Genomic DNA, 23,694 nt, shown 5'->3' with positions numbered 1-23,694 from the left:
ATCACGCGGGGGCAGCGGCTGGGCTGCTATTCAAGGGACAGGGAGCACACACGGGACAGTGGGGTTACACTAACATGCAGTCCATTTATTTTTGAGGGTTTTTTCCTTTGTTCTGTGATTTATCTTTTTTTTATCAAGCCACTGCAAACATTGCTTTGGCTGTCAGCATGAGCGCAGAGACACACATTCCCGTACCCGTGGTAACTATGTAATAAATACCATCCAAACAAACACTAAGAAAAATTAATAAAGAAAGAAAAATATTCTTTTTCCCGCCCCCAAGCACAAAACACTGTTAAGTCAACAGAATTTAATCTAGTTTATTCTCCAAAAAAAAAAAAAAAGGAGGAAAAAATATGAAAACAAAAAAAAAAAAAAAAAAAAAAGCAGGTCTTATCACTAGCAGTAAATAAATTTGTACAACCATTCAGTCTGTATAATAGGATGAAATAAATCTACATCTTTCTTATTTTGGTGCGTTGAATTATACATACAAACAACAATTACAGGAACTTGTTCACAATGCGTATAGACCTGGAGAATGGCTATCTGAAACCCCCTTGTTGGCAATGTCCGCATGTTAACACTGATTGCCTGACACCATTGGTACTTCCTATGTAAAAGGCCCATGGCCCAAAATGAATGATCTCCCTACAGATTTTATTTATTTAGTTATTTAGTTAGTTAGTTAGTTAGTTAATGCATCATCAAAACCGTTCTAGCCAGCCCCCTCCCCCTCCCCGGAAACGAAAAAAAGAAACCAAAATAAAAACCAACAAAAAAGAAACCAAAATAAAAATAAAATAAAAGGAGAAGACATGACTGGCAGTTGGTCCATTTGTTCATAAGACCGCGTTTCCTCTTGGTCTGCATTGTTTGTTTTTCTGGTTTTTAAATTGTCCTCCCGTCTTCTTTTTTTTTCCTTTTCCTTTAAAAAAAATTCTCTCTGAGTCCTTCATGCCTTTTTCATTACAGATCCTCAGATGCAATAAAGTCTTCCTCAAATGTACAGTATTTCTTACAATATAAGTTATATGCAATGTTCAGCATTTTTTATTTTATTTTATTTTGTTTTTTCACAGCACTAGAGATCCTGTCCAATAGGGAATGCAAGTTCTGAATGGCTTATTCACAAATGGTATCCAGATTCAGTGGGTAAGAATACATAGACGCCATAGTGAGTTCCTTTAAAAAGTGGCAAACATCACTTTTTTAAAACTTTTTTTTTTACTTTTTTCTCTTTTTTTCTTTTTTTTTTCCTTTTTTGTGCTTTTTGTAGTTTTTTTCTGCATTTTTAATTTTTTTTTCTCTCTCTCTTATGCCTTCAAATAATTTTTTTTTTTAAATTTTTTTAATTCTTTTTTTTTTTTTCCCCCTCCCATTTGATTCGGGACGTCAGACCCATAACCACACGCCTGCAAAAATGCAAGTAGTATATAAAGTAAATCTCATTTTGAGACTGTAAGCATTCAGCAGGGGAGTCTCTTGCTAACCCATGGCAGTGACCATACTGGAAGGGTGGTGAGGTCCGAAGGAGAGGCTGGATGGAGGATGCATCGGTGTCGGTGTGGTCAGCATGTGGCTGGAGTGACTGAAAGGTGAAATGTGGCTGATGGAGGACATGTGTCTGGAGAGGGCGGCGGGGTTAAAGGAGCTGCTCTTGGGAAAGTCTTCAAGGTTGTCATGGACCTTTTTGCACTTTTTGGATTTGCTAGACATCTTTCGGTTTCTGGTCTGAATTCCTTCTTTCTTCATAGTCAGGGGTCTGTTAATCTAAACAAAAATCAATTATTTTTTTGTGCTTCCATCCCTTCTCCCCAAATCACCATGGGATCCATGTACCCCAGCCCAGCAGGACAAGTTGGTCACAGCCCCTCTCCTCCCCTGTGCACACCACGTGCCGTGGCTACCCAACCTCTCCATTCCATCCCAAAATCAGATCCCTCCAGGAAATCCCAAGCTCAGTTGAAATTTCTGAAGACAAGATGACAGAAAATTGCTGGCAGAGCCACACAGGAGCAAAACATACCCAAATAATTCACAGCAGCTGAAAAATTTCAACTATCTGCACATTAGGTAATTGCACCGTGTTTAGGTATGAAACCAATCATTACCTCCTGGAAATATTCCCCACAGACACTGTCTCACCCTGAGGCTTCCGGTCTGATCTAAAACCATTAGCAGCAAGAACTGCTGGGATTTCAGTGCTATAAGGGGTCTCAAGCTTTCACAGCTCCATTAGGAAGTTGGGCAACTCCTCAGAAAAGGGTCAGGTATTTCTCTTATTTTTCTTCTTTCCAGAGATTTTGCTCTGATCATCCTTTCTGGTTTTCTTTAACCAATCTGATTTTATTTCTTCCAGGTTCAGGAAGAAATAAGGTTAAAGGCTTCCAGGTTTTTTTAGTGGGGGCTGAAACAGGTATCTGTGCTGACCAGCAAAGTATTTTCTACACACATACAAACATATCTACGGGCAAAATAAACATTAAATTCTCCTCCTGAAACTATACAGCAGAAATGATCATCCATGCATCCATGAGGGTTAGGAGATGGTAGCAAAAGATCTGTTGGACATCCTGTAAGAAACTCTTATTATTCTTATTATTTCAGGTTGTCCTGTGCAGGGCCAGGGTTGGATTTTGATGATTTTAGAGGGTCTCTTCCAACTCAGAATATTCCATGATTTTGTGATTCTATACTGCATAGAGAGCCAGCATCATAACATGCACCAATACAGGTGACATGAAACTCCCACAAACCACACTTGGGAAGGGATTTATACCTCCAATGTCCCTAAACAACCTTAAAAATCTGGGGTTGAGAATGTAAATGGGTCTTGCTCTGGCTCCTCTGCAGGATTTCACCTATAGCAGAAGGCAGCAAATCACCCCAAGGCTGAACCATTTCTTGTAATAAATGTGAGCATGTGATGGTGCTGATGGACATTCTACAAAAGGGAGAAAAAACGTATCTACTGCCCACCAGGATCTAATGTGAAGGACAATGAAAAGGTGCCCCTTCAAGGGTGCTGAGCAGCTCTTTGTCCATAAGACCTTAAATCAGCACAAGGAGCAAAGCATTCCCTTCTTCCAGACTACAGCAAAGTTTCACTTGTTGCTCCTCAGCCCTTTCCTTTTCACAGTATGACAATCAGTCCTGGACTTCTCTTCCCAGGGAGGCCAGGATGAAATAGTTCCCTGTTACATGCAAAATGGAATTATGGGGAGAGGAAGAACCAGGCTCATCTCTCTTTTAGTCATCCCAGAGTCTGTCATCCCAGTTTGAATTTGTGATTCCAGACTCCTTTTACCAGCAGTGACAAGAGCCTTCACCTCACCTAAAAATGGGTGAATAAAAGGCTGATTCCTCTGCCTTTGGATAAAGAGAGCTAGAGACAGAGTAGCCCTGCTTGCTACCAGCTAAAGGTAGGAAGGAAGAATCTGCCCATGGGCAGCCCAACAACAGCCCCACGGCAGCAATGAGTAAAATTTAAAATGTTGTGGGTTCCAAACACAACATAACCTGCTTCCCTGGCTTTCTGTCCTCACTGAGGGAATGAGGATGCACACACCAGGGTGGCCCTTTGCTCCAGATAAATTATTGGGATTGGAAAGCTTTGCCTGGCCTGTTTCAAGTTTTTAACAGGGATGTTCTGTCCATGTTCAAAGCCAGGAAGAAGTCCCAAGTGAGCTCCACCAGGCAGCAACATTAGACGAGGCCAGGAAGTGTCAATCCCTGATGAATCCAGCTCAGATTTGGGGAGGCACACACAGCCCCAGCCCCACCAGCTTCAAATGAGGATCTGTATCATGACACAAAGGCTCAGGGGCAGCCAGAACCAATTTCCAGTTGAAGCAGCAGAGTTTCAAGCCTGGGAGCTGGTTGTGCCAAAGTGACATAAGGCTGGTGGTGGGACTGGGGCTGTGCTAGGTCTTGGAACAAGCATAGGGTCCTGACCCTTGCTTGGTGTCATGTCCCACAGGACAGTGAACACTTCCCCAAAGCAACATCTCTCATGTTTCACTCAATCTCTAAGATCAGGATGGCCCAGGCTATGATTTGATGTGGAACTCAAGGATGCGAACACCAGCTCTGTGTCAGGATGGTGACAAAGCCAAGGCCAGCCCCACAGCTGGGATCAGAGCTGTTGGCTGGCCACATCATCCCAGTGCTTGGTCTCACACTCCAAGCAGGTAATTAACCCAAGAGCCAAACAGATAGGGATTTAGATAAATGTCAGGAACCAGCACAGTCAAAGCAGCAAGCTGGAAATTTTTTCCAGTGACTTCAAAGACCAGTCACAGCAGGGTTAAAGTGGTCCCCAAAACATCAAAGCCAAGGACCCATCTCTGTTTCTGGGGTAGAGAAATGAAAGACCCGGAGGGAAGACCTTCTCCGTGAAAATTCATTCTGATAAAAATGACAAACACATGCTAAATTAAAATTAAACCAGCCCAACTCATGTATATGAAATTCATTAATTTCAGATGGAGCCAATTAATTATGGGCAGGAATTATGCTCTTTGTTTTATCGTATGCAAAATACTGACTGCTCTGCTCTCAGGACACATAGGGCTGCTTTTAGGGTATTGTGAAAGGGGCCTTTTCTGATGAGTTTTACCAAAAATACTGGCAAATCACTCACTTCTATGGGCCTAGGATAGCCTGCTGTGCACCTCCAGCAAGGTACACTCCCATCTATCCCTGAAGTGTGCAAAGGCTCATCCCACTTCTAAGGACTAAAATAACAAGGATGAGAACCTCATATTGAACAGATCAAATCCAGGGGATAGTCTTAACCATTATAGGTCTGATCTTGCTCTAACTGAAGACAATGGGATTTTGCCATTGGCCTCAATAAGGTCCTGTCACTGAAGTGGATTTATCCTTCAGACACAGTCATTACAATGTTGGGTTAATCTTCCAGGCTGGCTGTATCTTAGAAAGCACTCTGGGATGCCACGGGATGAAAGGCACCGTATCAATGTGAAATATTAGTCATTGTTAATACTGGTGTTAATGGAGCAGGCTCTTGTTGAAGTCAGTGGGAGGAATGCCAACAGCTTCACTAAACACACCCCAAGACTATTATGATTATTGCTTATATCCTACTGACAAATGGGTTTGCTTAAGCTGTGGGAATCAATAGTAAAACAAACTGATATAGCTCCATGAAAAAATTAACACCGTGGAAAAAATATTAGCCTTTTCACTGCAATCATTCCCGGTGTGGACACAAAATCTGAATAAGTTTCAACTCCAGATCAATCCATTAAAATATCCTAATGGTGTTAAGGTCCCAGAAAATTTCATTAAACCCTAAGAAAAGAAAAAATGGGGAGGGAGGGTAGATAAAACAGCAGACAGGAATTTGCTACAGCCTAGCTTGAAACAGGGTTAAGTCAACTTCCAAGCATCCAAAGACCTTCCACTGGCACTGGCACAACATCTATGCTGACAGCTGCTTGGGAGGGACATGCTACAATCAGCCTCTCTATTTCTGACCCCTCTCCTGATGGAAATCAGGAGATAATACAGACACTGGGAGCAGGACCTCACTTCTCACCACAGTCATAACTAAGTACTTTAGTAAATACTTTATTAAATACTTAAAGAAAATTTAAAATAAAAAAAGGATCACCTACTCATATCTGGATTTTAGTATCCTTGCCTGGTTAGGTTTGCTGCACATAGGAGCTCAGTCCTCTGGGGGTTTCATTTAAGCAGGATCCATTAATGGTGTTGCTCATAAGGCAAGATACTACTTGACTTTGGTAAGTAGCTGTGCTGAGCTTTCAAGCAGCTGTTGGTGTTTTTAATGAATATGAAAATGGTTCCAATGTGCTCAAGGCCTGCCCCATGTCACAGATTTCACAGCTGGATCGGCATTTCCCTAAACAGTGGATCTAGAGGTCAATTCAGGCCGACAAGGTTTGCAGTGTTAGTGCAAAAAAGAAAAGGATGTGCTCTTGCAGGCACATTTCTGGAGAACCTCAGCACTCAGACACCATTCTGAACACTTCAGGAGGAGATTTCTCCAGTCAGATGTCTACAATGGAAGTGGACACATCGTAACTCATCATCCTACCATCTCTTGCAGTCATGGGGAGGAACTACATTGCCTTCAAGGGTAGAAGTCATCCCATTGAAACACAGGCATCAACTGGGAAGAGCCTGTTTTCTTCAAAGGGTGTTGCTGGCTGCAGGAGGAGCAGCTCCTTAGAGGTCTCCCAAAATACACGATTTAAGTCCTACCACTGGTGGTTACAAGGCCAAAATGGAAAAAGAGCACAAGCACAGATCCCCTCCTCAGTGAAGGTGGCTGACCTTGAACCCTTCTTGCCAAGGAAATAGCAAACAGAATATTTTCTCATGATATTCTGAGAGTTTTCACTCTGGGTCCCACCCGTTTGTTTGCTGTGATCACACTGAGAGTTTGATGACAAGCTTTACTTGCTACATGAGACTCAAAGCATGCTGAGGCACCTGCCCACTAAAGGGTAACCATATTTTCCTTTTTTTCCAAGAGAGATGCCTTCCATGAAACAGGTGAAAAATTAGCCTGGTTGTTTGTTGGGGTTTTTTCTACTTAATCCAAACTTGTTTACTCATCCTAAGAAACCAAGCAGTTTGAAATAACAAATGGAAGGGACTGAGATACCACAAGGGTTGGATGCCCCATGAAACCTGATATGTCTTCGATGTGTTTGCGTGGGTGGACACAAGGGCAAAACACAGCCCCAGATTTCCAAGCCAAACACAAAGCAATCAACCACCAGTGGAAAAAAAAAAAAAAAATCAGAGCAGAGAAATTGCAAGTCTTTTCCTTCTTTTGACATAATAATTATTCTAATGCCACATGTGGAATGAGAGGAACAGGAGTAGCATTAAGTCTTCTTTATTAGCAGTATTATTCAGTAGAAGACTTTTCAGGTCCCTTTAGCTCTTTCCCTGGGGCACATATCCCTGGTTCCTGCAAGCTGGCTTTGCATGGAGATATTAGATTAAATCTGCCAGCCATTTCATTTCAGTTCTCCTTCCTTTCCATGACAGATGCTTTAAAATTCACATCACAGGTTGAGTAGACTCTGCAACCCGCTAACTAAATCAAGTCCTTTTTTGGTTTGGGACTCGTTTGCATCAACCAGCACAAACACAGGGCATAAATAAATCATCTTTAGGGACAGGACAAAGGCAGCCACAAACCCAAGAATGATCTAAATAGTTTCTGGCATGTATTTCTTTTTTTCCAGAGTATGTATTTGCTGGAAGAACCAAGCTATGCATAGTAGAGATATCGGCTTGCAGGACAGCGTGTTGTCTTTTCCAACTCTCTGAGCCCAGTCAGGAGCAGATAATGTCTCTGTGTTGACCCACCCCTCCTTTCTTGGCTCAGGCATGGAAAAACTCTAACATTACCCATGGACAGTCTGGTTTTATACCTCCCCAAGATGGATAGGCTACGTTTGAAAGGCTGACGACTCATCGCTCAAACCCCAAGGTCCCCAAAGGGATAACAGAGGCCTCGGCACCACCCGAGACTGGAAACCCTCGAGTCAAGGAAGAGTTTGGATCATTGAGCACGGAAGCTGAGACCCCATTATTGAGTATTACAGTCACACTTACATTGTGCAGCTTGTAGTAGAGCCCACAGGCATTACAGACAGGATCGCCGTTGGCATTTCTCCTCCACAGGGTGGTAGTGGTGGTCTGACAGTTTGCACAGGACGTGCCCGCCCTCCTGGCTGCAGACTGTGGGAAGGAGGGAAAGAAGAGAAGGAGAGGAAGAGAAAAACACCGGTGTTTAAAAAAAAAAAAATGCAATCAGCAAAATTTCTGAGAAAGAAAACATCAACCTTGCAAGACTGACGCACATCAGCAGAGGCCTCCAGAAACTGACTTGTGAGAACAAATAACAATTGTGAAAAAAAATCCCCAAGGTGCTTTAATCCCAAATTATATGTGAACTGAATCAGGTGCCAAAGGGCATCCTAAAAGTAAGTGCTAAACCTCTGATAGAACTCATCAAAATTAGCAGCGCTGGCACAGCCCATTCCAGAGGGGAAAATGTTATTTAAATGCCAACATGTCTTTCCATCTTAATTCTCCCAGACCCCCCAGGGGTCTAATTCTGCAGTCAGGGCCTGAACTGACAATTGCTGGAGTCAAGGGCGTGAGTCACTCTGGCTCTGGCGAGCGCTGGGTGAGACCCGGGTGGGCAGCTGCTCGCCGGGCCCAACCGCAAGCACAGCCCGGTCCCGTAAACTCAGCTCATCTTCAAAGAAGACAGGCTCCAGATCGGAAATAACACTGTGGCAAAGAGCAAGAATCCCAGCTTTTTAATTACACCCTTTTCTCAGCCCAAACCTTCATGTTTATTTAAGGATTGGTAACAAGCCTGAAAGAATTTACCATTTCATAAAGGGGTAGGAACAAGAAAAAAATCTACGTGTCAAAGTGTATACGGAAGCTTTTTTGTTAGCTGTGATAATGACTTAGCAAAGTCAAATTTAGTAAAGTTGCTCCTCTTTCACATGCATAAATTCGTACATATCATTTAAAAACTATAACTTCAGCAAACAAATTGTCCTTCTGCCACTGAAGGAGGAACAGGAGTTTTCAAACTACTGTGTGAGTGCGTATGCGTGTTTGTGTGTGTGCAAATGCCTACAGCTCCTAAAAAAAAAAAAAGACCTTTAGATCCCCATCCTATCTCTTCTTCATCAATATGACACGGTCCCAGAGCTCTGATTTCACCCCGATGCGTTGCTTTCAATGGGACTGCTCATGTGCTTAAAGTTAAAACATGTGCTTAAGCGATTTGCCAGATCATAGCAATGCTTGGCACCTTGCAGAACTGAGCCTTTAATGCTCTCTTTTGTGCTCTTACTGTTTCAAATTTACCCCTCACCCCACACAGCCGCACACTGTAGCACATCCAACATTTTAAAAAAAAAAAAAAAAGAAAAAGAAAATACCGCATCTTTGGATACCGTACAACAAACCCAAAATGCAAACATGGACACTGGCACAGCCTTAGCATTAATACCAACTCTTGTTAGGTCATGTTGCAATTTTAATCATAATTGAATGTGGCGTAGGTGGAGAGAGGACGGGTTGGTTTTGCTTTAGATAGAAGAGGATTTTTTTTTTTCTTTTAATTAGACAAAAAGGACTATCTAAAAAATAAATAAGACAATGCCCATGTGAATGGTGCTAGGAAGCATCACAGAGTGGCTGATCTGACATCAAGTGTCTCTCTCAGGCTGCCCATAGGGACAGTTCCATTTTGCCTTGACCAGAAACCAAGCCAGTCCCAAGGAGGCCTTTAGCTGACTTCTCTGTGCTGGTGACAAGCAGGAGCTGGGGACAGCGTATGGGACTAGGAAAAATCCCAGGGCCAGCAGAGAAGATGAAGCACCCCACCATGAAGAGCAGAGCGCCGAACTGATGCACACACACCTCCTGACCGTGCCATGAACGCAAACTGGGCTCCCTTCAAAACCACCAGGATAATAAAATAATGAATGTGCTCGAAATGCAGCATAGAGACAACAGCTTGCAAAGCCAGGTTCTCACTAAAGCGCTGGAGAAGAGTCTGCAGGTCTCTGCCCCCGAAATCCTGACACACAGCACGCATGGCTTGGAGGGGAATGAGGCTGGATTGAGTCTCTTGGTGGCAGCTTTGCCCTTATCAGACCCAAAAATCAAGCCTAAGGAAATTTCTAAAAACCAGTGATATTTGACTCAGCCCACATAGGGGAAACATCCCCTTTGAAGATATTTGGGGTTTCTACACAGCGCTCGCCGTAATTTCTCTTACTGCAAGCGCATTCAAAAGACACGCCTGGTCACCACCGCGCTGCCTTCAAACAAACCCTGACATTAAATAAGCAAATAAATCACAACATCTACTGTCTTCTCTAAAACCATTTCCAACTACTGTGTTTCACTTACAAAAATTCAGCATCATTAGCTGAGTATTTTAAGTTCTTTTGGTCCCAGGCTGTACCTTTTATGCTGTACCCACTTCTACCAGAGACACCGGCAGTGGGCAGGAAACAATGAATAATAACGCTATTGTAAAGCTCCCAGCAATGGCATCCACTGACGCTAATCACCAGCTCGGGCCAGGCCATGTCAGTAATGGGATGACTAATTAGCTGCCCCATATCATCTGTAGGACCAAAGCCCATGGCACAGCTGCCAGTGAGCAAAGGCACAACTTCACAAGCGCTATATCAGTGATGAGAAGGTGAAATTCAGGAGGTTAGAGGAACCAAGTACTAATAAAGATGTTTAATTAAGGGCCATTTTCAGTGCCTGCATTTACCCACAAAGCTCCAAGCATCATTTTCCTAAAATAAGACTGCATGTGCATAGGCCTGCTGAGAAATTGGCTATAATTCTTCCAACCAGATTGGCTTGACATGGAAACCGAGAGCTCTGCAACCTTCATGGGCAGGAAATGGGAGAAAAACTAAAGGAAGGTTTTATTTTAGCAGTGATGGGGCTGCCACTGACTGTGACAGGGACAAGAACGACCCCAGGAGGGCTGAAGACTTTTTAGGCAGTGACAGTGTGGTACCACCTGCCTGTTTGTGATCCCCCTGCCAACATCTCCAGGTCTTCCACCTTCCCCCTTGAGATGAAGCAGAGCTGTCTGAGCCCCCTCAGCTGGCAAATCTTTATCCCTTTCACCTAAAGGACACCCTCACAAAGACAACCACTGAATTTAACAAGGCTGGGGCTGGCTTCTCAGCATCCAAAAATTTCTTTTTTCTCCTCTCTCCCACCCATCAAATCCTATCATTATTTTCAGTGCAGCTGTGATCAGAGCTTATGAAACCAGCCCAAGCTCAGGCAGGAAACTTGTGGCAGAGGGAAGGAGCTGGATCCCCACCCTGAGCCTCCATCCACAGCCTTGCCTGCCTTTGCAACAGGAGAGATGCAGTCAAGCCACAGCCACACGCACGTCCACGTCCAGGACAAAAAACGCAAATGCAGGCCCAGCTCCGGTACCTTCTGAATAACTTTTTTCAGAGGTTAGCAAGGGAAATAAATATAGGTGCAAACATCATTAAGGATGTTTCTCTTTCTTTTTCCCAGGCAGTGCTGGAGATGGGGGGTGGGGGGGCGAAGTAGAAAAATCAAATTTCACATTTAGCAGAGGCCGCATTTAAAGAAGGGGAACTTTTTGTAACTTTAACTAAAATGCCCAAAGATTGGAGCGATAATGCAAGACAAGGTCTCTCTTTACTTCTTTTCTTTCTTCCTCTTTTTTTTTTTTTTTTTTTTCCCCAAGAATGACCTTTTACTATGTATTTATTTATATAGTTCATTTTACATGTGCCGGGCTCAGGGTGACTCGGGACATTCTTTCGTGGTTCCATCAGACACTTTTTTGAAAGCTCTCCCCCTCTTTCCAGCCGCTTTCCTATTCTGCCTCCCCCTCTGCTTGTTTGGATACGCTCAAGCTCCTGTGTGTTTGGACTGGGGAAACGGAGCTGTTGTTTAGGAGTTATCTCCAGGGCTCAGATATCCGGCAGCTTTTTCCTAGGAAGTTAACTTTACACATAAAGAGAGAACGAGGAAAAAAAAAATAAAGAAAACGAGGGCTGTGTGTTTAAGACAGAAGGGCCAGGGGGGAGGAGGAGAAGAGAACAAGAGAGCTGCGCAAAAAAATCAAAATTCCAGCTTGTATTTCCCTCCCTAGAAAGCTTTTCCTTTTTTCTAACAAGGCTATGAAAGATGAGAGAGACAAATATTTTCCTATACGGAAAAAGCTCGTATAGGAGGGCATGAAGAGGTTTCACACACAGGAAGTTTGGCAGGGTAGAGGAGTAAACCCACATCTTCCCCAAAACTCTCATGGCCAGTCAGAGTTATTGCTGATGCCCCTCACAGCGTAGCCCTTCCTGGGAATGCACCCTGCAAATGCTTCCAGGAGCCAAAGGGATTAAAGCTGATACCATTTTATGGGTGTCTCACAGGTGAGGAAGCTGACTGACCTAAGAGCTGTCGGACACAGCTGTGAGCACCTTCAAGGGGAGCAGGAATGAACCAGCCCTGTCCTGCCTGAGGGGTCTGGCCATGCTGGGCACAAGCCTCACAAAACTGGCCAGATCCATCCATCAGCTCAGAAATTCCACAGAGGCGAGAGCCACTTTTCCTTCATATTTTGAGCAGCCCCCAGGAGCCCTTCCACAACTTTAATCCTGACAAAACCAAACGTGCCTCAATCCGAAACATTCAATAACTTCCCAAGCAGGGACCATAATTTTTTTCCCCTAGTTGATATATTTTTTTCCCCTTGTGGTCTGTCTGATTATTTGCCAAATACACTTCAACACATTTATTAGCCATGCCCACAGCTTCCAGACCTTTTTGTGGCTCCCAGAGAATTGCATGAACAGATCGCTGGGGATGCTGTAATGTATTGCCTGTGCCTAGAACCATCACCAGTCTTGTAACCATTATCTCAAACATTTACCCACACATTTCATCTTCCTCCAACTTCTGCAGCCTGGGCACACGCTTGGCTTTGCACACTCACCCTTCTCTGCCTTGTGTCCTTGTGACACAACTTGAGACCCAAATGGCACAGACATAAATGACCACACCAGGTACCAGCAGCACCAGGAGCTGATGGTTCCAGCTCTTTGCAGGACCAAAGTCTGTCTGACGCCCCAGTGACACCTGACATCCAGTTTGGGTGCCTGCTCCATGACACAAGCAGCCAAGGGGGATAGAGATACATTAATAAGGGGAGGGCAGAAGTTTGGAGAGCCCAGGAGAAATCCTGTGTTCCTGATAATCTTCTTTGGCCACTAGGAAGTTATTATCCTGCCCTTAGGCCCTGGAACGTGTCACTGTCCTCAGGTCACCATCCAGAAGCATCATGTGGAGTTGAAAACTCAGTTCTGGTTTGCAAGAAGCCCTGGATCTTGATTTTTAAACCTGTTTTTCAGTTTGCAAGAGGGCCAGACAACTGAGGCCCACAGCAGCTGGGACCATCTCTCCAAGTATCCCTCCCTTCCAGCCCACTGACACAGTGGGATCAGTGGGAGCTGGCTGAGGCTCCCTGTCCATCCCGAGTTGCAGATAGGAAGCAAAAGTTGCAGAAGAAAAACGAATAAAACAGAAGGAGACTCACCAGTCTTCTCTTGGGCTTGATCAGGGGCCGGTTCTGCCCGTTCATTTTGTGGTAGAGTCCACAGGCGTTACACAAATAGTGCCCAGTGCCATCTCTTCTCCACAGAGGGGTTGAGGTAGCCCCACAATTTACACACTCCCTGCCTTCTGGAAACAAGAGAGCACATGGTTCACTTAGGGAAAGCAGAGATAAAAGGGGCTGGGGAAAGGCCCCCGTCCCAAAAAAAACCCACAACCTCCCCAGAGACCCAGCCGTGCCAGTGCCCCCCCAAACCCAAGGTTTCCAAGCAAGGGTCCAAATCCATGACTGAACGATGTCTCTGGCACAGTCTGGTGGGTTCTGATCCTGTTCCCCCTCCCCAGCACTGCTCCATAGGCAGCATCAGGCCTGTGTCCCAGCAGAAGGGAAGAAGGATTGTGACAATGACAACCCAAATGCCATGGTGGCTCAAGGGGTTCCTCAGAGAAGCTCTCACTCCTCCCACAGGTCCCTCCTTTGGGGCAGTGCGGGGGCTGACAACTTCCCCTCACCTTTGGATTAGGGGCTCCTACAACTCTGGAGACCCCATGTTTCCATAGGCACCAGAAAAACCTTGGCAGGCTTTGCAAGAAGCCTCCATCCCTCTACACTCAAAATAATGGATACAGAACTTAAGTCCATGACCCCCTTTCTGATGTTTATGAGGACCCCAGTGTCACTCCTTGAGCCCTCTTCCAGCTCCCAGGGGCATTCATGAGCCTGGAGGGCTCTTCCTCTGGCCTCAGGTCAAACCACATCAAGGACCCCCAAAATAATCACAGATAACCCCCAAAATATCTCCCCAGTTCCAGACAATACATAACAACTCCATTGATTAATTTGAAATTAAGCTTCCACCACCCAAAACTTTCAGAAACCTGTCTGGTTTCCCCACCACACTTGCAGCCTGATGATCCATCCTGGCTATCTGGGATAGCAAACAGCCCCAAGCCTGCCTCATAAGTTCTTTCCCTCCTTCTTCTCCTTTTTGGGCACCTCTTTATCCTCTCCCTGGCTATTGCAGGGGGAGACCTCTCCCAGCCCACCAGTTCCCAGCTTGGAGGAGGGAACTAGGAGGGCACAGACCCTGCCTCTCTGCTACTTTCGGAGGGTTGAGGGGTTCTATGTTGAGCCTTTGGCTTACTGGGGGAAGTTTTTTTGTACCTAACGTCACTGGTGACCCACCTGAGAGCAGTGGCAGACCTCAGCAGGGCAGAGCAGAGCCAGCTCAGCACAGAGCCGGCTCCCCGCTGCCCCAGCCCGTGCTGCCTTCGAGCAAGAAGCATCCGTGTCCTAACCACAAACGGCAACCGTTTATCCAGAGCCTCTGCACTGAACCCCTCTTCTCTCACACCCCCCAACAACTACAACAACAAAAAAATACATTTGCAGCCGTTTCTCCCTCTCTTATCCTGAAAAATCACCCCCTTCCTCCTTTTTCTCCAGCTCTAACCTTCTTGGTCTGAGAACTCCTAGCTTGCTAAGATCAACTTTTAAAGGGGGGAAAAAAGAGAGAGAGAGAGAGAAAAAAAAAAAAAAATAGGTGTTGCTGCTGGGGTTGGTTTATCACGAACCGCAGAAGTCTTTCTAGAAGGTAAAGTAACAGAAAAGTGGCAAAAGGAAAACAAGAGGGGAGGGTGGAGGGCGGCCGAGACGGTTTGAAAATCCCGCGCAGCCGGTGGGTGCCCCGGCGGGAGCTGCGGCTCGGAGGGCGCCGGGGTGGCCGGGGGATGCTCAGCACCGCCCGGGGCTACAATAAACCGGTCCCTACCCCGGACATAGCAGCCGGTCCGCGCTGGGGCCAGGCGGGGAGCCGGTCCCGTTAATACCCAGGTCGTTTTGTTTCCCTCCGGTTAAACGGGGCAGCCGCTCCCGGGCTGTTTGAGTCTCTGTCCCTCTCTTTTGTTTCACCCCATCTCTCTCTCTCTCTCCTGCTTTCATGTACAAAACATACAGGTCTGGGTTTTTTTGTCACTCTAACCGCATCCGGACTCTATTAAAGTTCCTGGCGCTGGATAAACAATGCAACTGTCGCGTGCAGCAGTCTGAAAATAATTGGATTAGCTCAAACATATCAGCTAAATAGAGACAGTCCCTGCTCAGACAGACAGAGTAAATGTCACCCTGGAAAAACCCTGAAAACTGATCTCATTCATGCCAGGCAACCCCGCAGCAGCCTCCTCGGAAAAAAAAAAAAAAATAGAGAGAAAAAAAAAATAAAAAGGGGGAAAAAGAGTTTTGACTAATCGCCCTTTCCTTTGCACACAAACACACTCCCCTCGGCTCACTCCCACCCTCCGTGCACACAAACGTCCAGGGCCGGTGTGTTCAGCCGTCGGGAGCCGGAGCCGCGCAGCCCCTCGCAGCCCATTCCGGGTGCGCGCAGAGCTGGGACCCTCCAGCTCCCCCGGGAAAGGCGGCCAGGGGGACACTTTTGGGGACTTTCATTGTGGGTGATCCAAAGCCCCTGGCACGGAGCTGGCTGGGGCTGGGGGCTGCGTAGGCGAACTCTCCGCACCGCCCCGGGGAAAACCCTCCCCGCATCCCCGGGCGCCGCATGGGAAGAGGCCCTGGGAAGAGCGAGGCGGGGGAAGTTGGCCGGGATTTAGCACCATTATTAAAATACAGAGAGATCACTAATGCTGCGGTTCCCTCGGTTTCGCTTCCTCCCCGGGCTCCGCAGCTGAGCGCACCGTGGGCGCTGGAGAGGCCGGGTCGCCCCCGGGACTGGAGCCCCGCGGCGCCGGGTGGGTGGTTTGGGTTCCTGGGCCTGGCTCTATCCCCAGCCAGGGTTGTAACGAGGGGGAATTTGGTTATAAACCTAGCAGAGCGAACTGTGGGGAAGGTGAAGTGTCGTGTGTGTCCCCCACGAGGGCTTCAGCCCCTGTTGCTCATCACACGGATGCTTGAGCACATGTCTGTGCGTGCGGGGGCAGCGAGGGGTCAGCCCCATCCCTTTGCCCTCCACTTTTCCCCCCAACAGCTTCCTCTCCCAACAACGGGGATGAAGAAGCCAAAAGCCCTACCTGTGCTTGACCGTGCTTTCGGTCGCGATTTACACCCAAACCCGGTTGGCGATCCTCCTAAGAGGCTACTGGGGGGAAAAAGTCCAGAGCCATATTCTGGGACATACGGAGGGTAGGTAGTGATGGGGTGATGAGCGGAGGAGGTGGCTCCTCCTAAAGAGGCCATGCTGCTCCGAGAGTGAGAGGACTCCAGCTTCATGGTATCGGCCAGGGACACCTGGTATTTGATGCATTCCTTCTCGTCCTGCCGGGTGGAGCCGGTGGAGCCGGGGGTGGAGATGGACGGATCCGGGGACACATCTTTAGGAGGGGTCGGCGGGAAGGTGAAAAGGTGCGGGCTGGAGTGGCCGGCGGATAAAGTGGAAGAGGAGGCGGGTGGATAGACGGAGAGGGGTCCCGGTGAGCTGTGATGGATGGAGGTCTTGGAGAACGGGCTGAGGTTCCAGGGGGAAGCGCTGTGATGGCTGCTCAGCGCCTTGCTCCCGTCCAGCCAGGGCAGCGAGCCGTGCAGCAGCGGGGGGCGGCACACCTGGCTCCCTGCTCGGAGAAAACACGGAGACAGGTCGGTCACATCCCTCTCCCACCTTGGCAAAGTCCCCCGTGGGGGTCCCGGGACGTGCTACCCCCACCACCACCCCTTGCCCTTCCCAAAGAGCTCAGCATGCGGGGAAAGCAAGGAAAATTACATCTGATGAGAAACCCCGTCATCTTCAAAAAATTAATTTTTAAAAGCTACAAGAGCACGGGGTGGCAGCTCTGGTCCTGTTGAGGTACGGGTTTTGGGGTCGGGACCCTCCAAGCAGGGTACCAGCCCTGTGACACGGGATTTTGCGAGCTCTGCTTCACTCTCTCCGTTTTCCAAGCAATCCCACGAAGACTTTGAAGCAAAGATCCTGCGTGAAATTGCCAAGTCCCGACTACAGAAGTATTTTTATTTCTTAGCTGGAAAATTATTTCCCAAATAGAGCCGTGAGCTATAAAGCCTGTGAATTGACCTCCTGGTCAAACGAAGAAGAACAGAAAATGCCCACAGACATGATAATAACCTTTGCAACAAGGCTGATGAACGTTGCAAACCACTCAGTTTGTCTTTTCTTCTTCCATGAAACTGCACAGAAATGTTAGATAGCTTTTTCGCAATGATATGGCACACACAGAGGGTACCAATTGCCTTAAAAAAAAAACCACTCCATACCCTTTTTTGGATAACAGGCATTTCACTTGTCTTTTAAAATACAGACCTGGACTTTGTGGGGAAAAAAATCCACTAGATTTCCGTAGTCAAATCTTTTTCCCTTTGGTTATAAATGTTCCTAAGAGCTTGTATCTAATATTTTAAATTCTTTTCGGCCCTTGCTAAACAAATAGAAAAATATATCCAAAGAATCAAATCTATCCAAATCAACAGCAACTTGAGCAAATGGCTGTAAGATGGAAAACACAATTATTCAACTGGAAGGGAGCAAGTTTGTGCCTGATAATAAAGCCCTGGAAAGTGTCTGGCACCTAGAGATCCCTTACTTCTGTAAGCATCGTGATATGTGTCTAGAGATTGCTAAATATACAGAAGGAGAGATGCAAATACAGAAGTATAGAGCCACAGATAGTTATAGAGTGGACACCTATGTTTGTATGGGAGCCCGTGTGTGCCTAGAAAAGATCCAAACGGGTTTTCACCATACCAGGCACTCGTGAACGACACTGAAAGTCGCTGCTCGAAAGGAAGGGAAGGTGGGTTATACGAATAGAAAGGGTCAAGATTCATTATCTTCCCCAGGAAGTAGCATAGTAAATAATATTCATGCTAGATCAGAGAGACCGCATTTCCACTTTCTGCTGATATATTGGGGGGAAAAAAGAAATGAAAAGGGAAGAAAAGAAAGAAAGGACAAAGGCTGCTAATCCTTAAAAATAATGTTTGAAAGGGACTAATAGCAGAACAATGCAGTTACTGAGCGGAGTCTAATGCAGACTCACACTCAACAAGTTGCTGAGGGCTGGGAGCAGCCTCCTGAACCCACTCGGCTCCATCTCCACTCCGCTCATCCCATTTTCTCCATTATTTTGGGGTTATTTCCACTGCAAACCTCGGGGATTTAGATTTTGCCATGACAGAGATCACTGTCCAGCTTCACAAACCACCCTCTGTTCTTTTCCCTCCTTTTTTCATTTGTATTTTTTTTCCTTATTTTTTAAACCATCTAGGTAAACTCCAACTATAAATACTGAATCTCTCCACTTCTTCATAAAAGATGGCACTGAAGTACTCATCCCCCCGTGCACCTGGGCCCCATCGGCCCCAGGTATTTCACCTCCTTTCTAAGAGCTGTGACCCAGGAACAAGATTCACATTCTGGATCATTACCTTCCTGCAGGACCCTCAAGACAACACATCAGGTCTAATACCTAATTACACCACGGGCTATATTTTTTCAGTATCTTTCTTATTTTAAACCCATGCTGTGGTGCTGCCTTGGGTATGTGTGCAAAACTTTTCGTCCCAAGCCTAAACTCACCAAGTGCGAATTAAATAGCCCAAGCGTGAGGACAGCGGGGTCATTTTCACACCCCTGCTCTCTAGCTTGCTTTGCTTCCCCAGAGCAGCTTAATCGTGCAAAAACTAAACACAGTACGAAAACACTAACTGTTAACCTAATTAAAGAGAGGGGGGAGAAACCAAAGTGAAAGAGAAGGGGGCAAGAGGAACAAATCAAAAGGAAGATGAAAAAGAAAGAAATAGAAAGAAGGCGAGGAAGAGGGAGAGGGAAAGAAGAGGGAGCGGGAAGAGGGATGTCAGATGAAAAGAGAGGATGAAAGAGAAAAAGAAGAAGGAAGAAAGAGGGAAAGAAAAAAAAAAAGAAAAAGAAAAGAAAGAAAGTGAAAGAAAGGAAGGAAGCCTGAATTTTTATTTATTTCCAATAAGCCAACCCCAAAATCCACCCGTGACGTAGTTTCCCCGCCGGCAGGAGAGGGTCTGCCCGGCAGCAGCGGGGGGCTCGGGGCAGCGCGGAGCCACCGGCAGCGGGGCAGGAGCGGCAGCGGCCCGTGGGAGCCGGGGCTGGCGCGGACACTCACCGTGGTGGGCCGTGGGGTATCTCTGCACCGTGGCTCTCACGGAGTTGCCGTAATACGGCGGGACGGGGTTGCCTTGTCCGTCGATATTAAAAAGTACATCCACTTCCTCGGCGAGAGGATACTGCGTGGGGTCCATGTAGGTATGGCCAAGCGAAGGGTGATGCGAGTCCGGGTGCTGCCCATTGAGCACGGCCGGGTGGTGGTGGCTCACCCACCGCGGCTGGTCCGTGGACACCTCCATCTTCCGCGCTCGCTGCTCTCTCTGCCGCTGCTCTTCCTCCTCCTCCTCCTCAGCAAGGCGCGGAGGGCTCGAGATCGGAGCGAGAGACGCTGCCGGAGTTATGCAGGGCGGGGAAAAGTGCTCGGCGAGTTTGGGGATGTTTCTGGTTGGGGTTGGTTTAAAGTGGAGGGAGTAGGGGTTATGGTGATAAAAGATCGATTCCAGAAAAAAAAAAAAAAAAAAAAAAAAGGGAAAAATAATAAAATAAAAAGGGGGAAAAAAGGGAAAACAAAAAAAAAAATCACGGGGGAAAAATTTCTCTACGAAGTGAGATCCCCTCGTTTCTTCCGCTCTGTTGCAGATGTTTCTCTTCTTTGATCACCTGTAACGAGAAAGAGGAAAGGGAAGGAGCAGAGAGAGAGAGAGAGGGAGAGGCAGGGAGAGAAACGTACTTGAGAAGTTCTGAACTTTAGCACCTGACTTTTTAGGCAGGAGAAAACCCATCCCATCCCTCGGCAGCCATCCCTGGGAAGTGCCTGCTCTGCCCTGGACCCACCTCTCCCAGCGCCTCTTTCTCTTTCGCTCTCTCCCGGCTCGGAGCGGAGCCCAGCAGCTCCCACCGCGCTCCTGCCGCCAGCTCTTACTTTTCCTTGGGTCTGGGTTTTTTTTGCTTTTCTCTTTACTTTTTTCCCTTTTTTTTTTTTTTTTTTTTTGGGTCGTCGCTGTTATTTATTTTTTTATTTGCACCTGAGAAGCTCCAGTGGCTTAAGCCGGTGAGAACTTGTGTCATTCGCTGCTGCACAGCCCAGAGTCACTTTGATTGCTCATTAATTATTATGCAACCGAGAAAGGGGGGAACAGGGGGAAAAGAGAAGGGAGGGAGAGGGGGGAAATCGAGGAGGGGGTAAAGGGGTGGGAGAAGAGAGTGGGGGTGAAAGGAAGGAGCGAGGAGAAAAGGAGGGTGGGGAGAGTGAGGCAAAAGAAAAAATTAAAAAGCGACAAGTTGCTAAAGAAATTCCGCACAAACCTTGGTGGAGAAGCAGTATGTGACCCAGGAGGGATGCAGCTGAAAGTGCTTGATCAGATCAGATTGTGCTCGCTCGCACTATGTTTTCCCTACTTTTTTTCCTCCCTCTCTCTCCCTTTTTTTTTTCTTTTTTTTTTTTCTTTTTTTTTTTTTTTTTTTACAGGGAAGGCATTCTTTCAGAAAGGAGCAGGATGGCGCCAGCCGGCTCAGTGCTTACAGACAGCTGTGGCGAGACGCAACTTAAGGAGGTTCCAGTGTCATAAGCCCGGGGGAGGCGGAGCCTGAGGAGGGGACCGGCCGGGCGCTCCGGCCGCCCCCGCGCTGCCCCCGCGGGAACCCCCCGGCAACAAACTTCTCTTCATTTCCACACACGCACACCCGCCTTTTCCTTTTATTTATTTGTGAATTTTTTTTTTCTACTTTTTTTAAGGGGGAAATTAAGTTTTTCCCGCTGTCCCAGAAACTCTGCGAGCGGCCAGCCGGGAGAGATGGAGCGTGCAGGGGATGGGTTGGCTCCTCCGGCGGAGAGCCCGGGGGATGCCAGCGGGCTCAGAGCCCCCGGGAGCAGGGATGGACCGGCAGGTGCAGGGCCGGGGGGCTCCCCCCTGGAATAAAGCTGCCTTCTCCAGCGGCACGGCTCAGAAAGGATTTAATTGATGTTATTTTTAAGGATACAAGCGCACGGCAAAGGCCAAGTTTTTACACTCGATTTTGGGGGGTTTAAGGGGCTTTTTCCCCCTTCCCGCCCCGCCGGGACCCGGGAGAGCCGCGCGGGGGCTGCGGGACGGCTCCGACCGGACCCCCGGGCACCGCGCCCGGCCCCGCCCCCCTGCGGGATCGGCCAATGGGCGGCCAGCAGGAACTGGGGCGCCGGCCCCGGGCTGCGCTGATTGGCTGCGGACCCGGTCCTCGCCGGCCCCCGGAGGCGCTGATTGGCTGCGAGCCCGCGGCCGCGCCGGGCGCTGCGTTGAGCCAGGGCATCCCCTAGCGGCACCCCGGGGTCATCCCGGCGGGAACGGCACCGGGACAGGGGGGACAGCGAGGGGGGAAACGGGAGAACGACGGAGAGGGTGGGAAGAGAGAGACCAAAGGCGCGGAGAGAAAGGAAAAAAAAAGAAAAAAGAAAAGAAAAGAAAAGAAAAGAAAAGAAAAGAAAAGAAAAGAAAAGAAAAGAAAAGAAAAGAAAAGAAAAGAAAAGAAAAGAAAAGAAAAGAAAAGAAAAGAAAAGAAAAGAAAAGAAAAGAAAAGAAAAGAAAAGAAAAGAAAAGAAAAGAAAAGAAAAAGAAAAGAAAAAGAATGGGGAGAAAAAAAAAAGGAAAATACAGATTTTTTTAAAAAAAGCTCTAGAACGAGTCACTCACTGGGTGCTCTGCACGCTGTCTCCGCACGTCGGCCAGAGCGTCAGCCCCGGTGCGGGAGGAATCGGCTCTTCGGAGAACCGCGCGGAGTCTCGCTAAAACCCGAGGCCCCGAAGCTCCGGGGCCGCTGCCCCCGCCGGGGCCGCCTCCGGTCAGCGGGGCCGGGATGGGCTCAACCTGCGGCCGAGAGCCCGTTCCGCTCCTCGACAGCCGGCAGAGGCAAGCCTCCCGTCGGATGGATGGATGGATGGATGGATGGATGGATGGATGGATGGATGGATGGATGGATGGATGGATGGATGGATGGATGCTCCGAATCCTCGAGGGCGCTCGTTTTAAGCCCAGGTTTTAGCCCCCGGCGCAGCCCATCGCCGTTGGGCGTGGGGACAGACTTTTCACATGTGAAAGATGCGCCGTGGGCATGCACATATATATGTGTGTATATATATATATATTTCAAAAGGAAGCCGACCAGGACAGGTATAAGAGCCGTGAACCCGCCACGCGGCAGGGTCAGTGCGGGGGAACCGCGGAAGCGTGGCGGGTGGGGAGCGCCGAGGAGGGTGGGCGAGTCGGGAAGGGGGCGGCAGGTCACCCTCGCCCAGAACTGTCCGGGAGACAGGGCTCGATGCTCCCCCGAGCTGTCCAGCCTCGCCGACGCCTCCCGGGCCGGTTCCCGGGGGCAACGGGAACCGCTCCCTGCAGCCCATTAGGGGAAGGGGGGAAGGGGGAGACAGGAGAGGGATGCTCATGGCCCTCCCCGAGCTCCGGCAAAACTCGCCTTTCCTCTCTCCCCTCAGAGGAGTCGCTTTGCCTGCAGGGTTTTTATTTTGCGGCGTGTTCCCTCCTTCCCATTCTCCAGGAACTGGGGTGCACTAGAACGGGGAAAGGGAAGGGATAACGGCGCGATCGGTCCTGATGCACTTCCCGGCTCCCTCCGCACGGGAGGCCCCACGGCCCCAGCACCAGGGTGGTCTCCTGCCCACCCCTCCTCCGGGAGAGGAGGACACTGAGGAGGGGAGCAACCCTCACAGCACAAACTTTCCTCTTCATCCCCCTCCCAGACTTTAAGCATTTTATGGATGTAAGCGGGAAGTGTCTCTCCGGGATTTGCCTCTTCATCCACGCTCCCCAAATTTCCTCACGCCTCAAGCACATCCTGCGGGCCAGAGGGGTTCCCCACTCTTGGGAAAAGTCACTCTGTGTCTTTCAACATTGTTGGGGGGAGCGGCCCTTAATGCGAGCTGAGATCTTTGGGCAGGTGAGCTGAGATTCCCACCCCCGCTCCCTCCGGCACTTACAGCCCTGAGACCTACAGCCGTGGGATCACAGGAGGGGAATTTCCATCCAAAGGTCACAAAATTGCTAAACCATTTTAAAACGTGCCTTTAGCCCTGTCCGAAGGTAGTGAGGAAACTGCTTTCCTTCAGCTGCTTGGAGGGCAGGGAATTATTAATGCAAAATAAAATAATAATTTAAGCATTTAATTGCATCTTAAATAATATATGAATATTATAAAATTTTATAATTATTAATATAATAAAATAAAAATATAAAATAATTAAAATAAAATAAATAATAAATCAACGGCTACACCGAGTCCCATCGGTGGCAGGGGGGAAAAGAAATGGGAACAGCCCTGAGGGCTCCATCCTGCCCCGACAGGGGTGGCACGGCGGGACCCTGTTCCCCGCCTGTCCTTCTCAGCCGCAGCCCCGGTTGCGGGAGGAGGAGACCCGCTTTCAAATCTAGTTTGCTTAGGCTGTCCCTTTATTTTCAACTCGTCTCCCATAGACTCGATCTTCCTATCCCAC

At 47.9% G+C, this 23,694-nt stretch overlaps 1 protein-coding gene across 2 annotated transcripts; it reads right to left on the bottom strand.

Annotated features, from left to right (window-relative positions):
• Nucleotides 1-331: 331 nt before the first annotated feature.
• On the bottom strand, nt 332-19,721 carry LOC131592192 (GATA-binding factor 3). 2 transcript variants are annotated; one of them, XM_058863534.1, is made up of 5 exons: nt 19,276-19,714; nt 16,201-16,737; nt 13,157-13,299; nt 7,627-7,752; nt 332-1,773 (listed from the first exon to the last, which is right to left on the bottom strand). In XM_058863534.1, the coding sequence occupies exons 1-5, from the start codon at nt 19,514-19,516 to the stop codon at nt 1,489-1,491; spliced, it is 1,332 nt and encodes a 443-aa protein (XP_058719517.1). In that variant the 5' UTR covers nt 19,517-19,714; the 3' UTR covers nt 332-1,488. The 2 variants fall into 2 exon arrangements, with proteins under 2 accessions (XP_058719517.1, XP_058719516.1); XM_058863533.1 differs by having other exon boundaries at nt 333-1,773; nt 13,157-13,302; nt 19,276-19,721.
• Between the last annotated feature and the right edge of the window lie 3,973 nt (nt 19,722-23,694).

Source organism: Poecile atricapillus, chromosome W (genome assembly GCF_030490865.1).
Source record: "Poecile atricapillus isolate bPoeAtr1 chromosome W, bPoeAtr1.hap1, whole genome shotgun sequence".
Lineage (NCBI taxonomy): Eukaryota > Metazoa > Chordata > Aves > Passeriformes > Paridae > Poecile > Poecile atricapillus.
The sequence above is the reverse complement of the archived record's forward strand: the minus strand, read 5'-3'. Positions and strand labels throughout refer to the sequence as shown.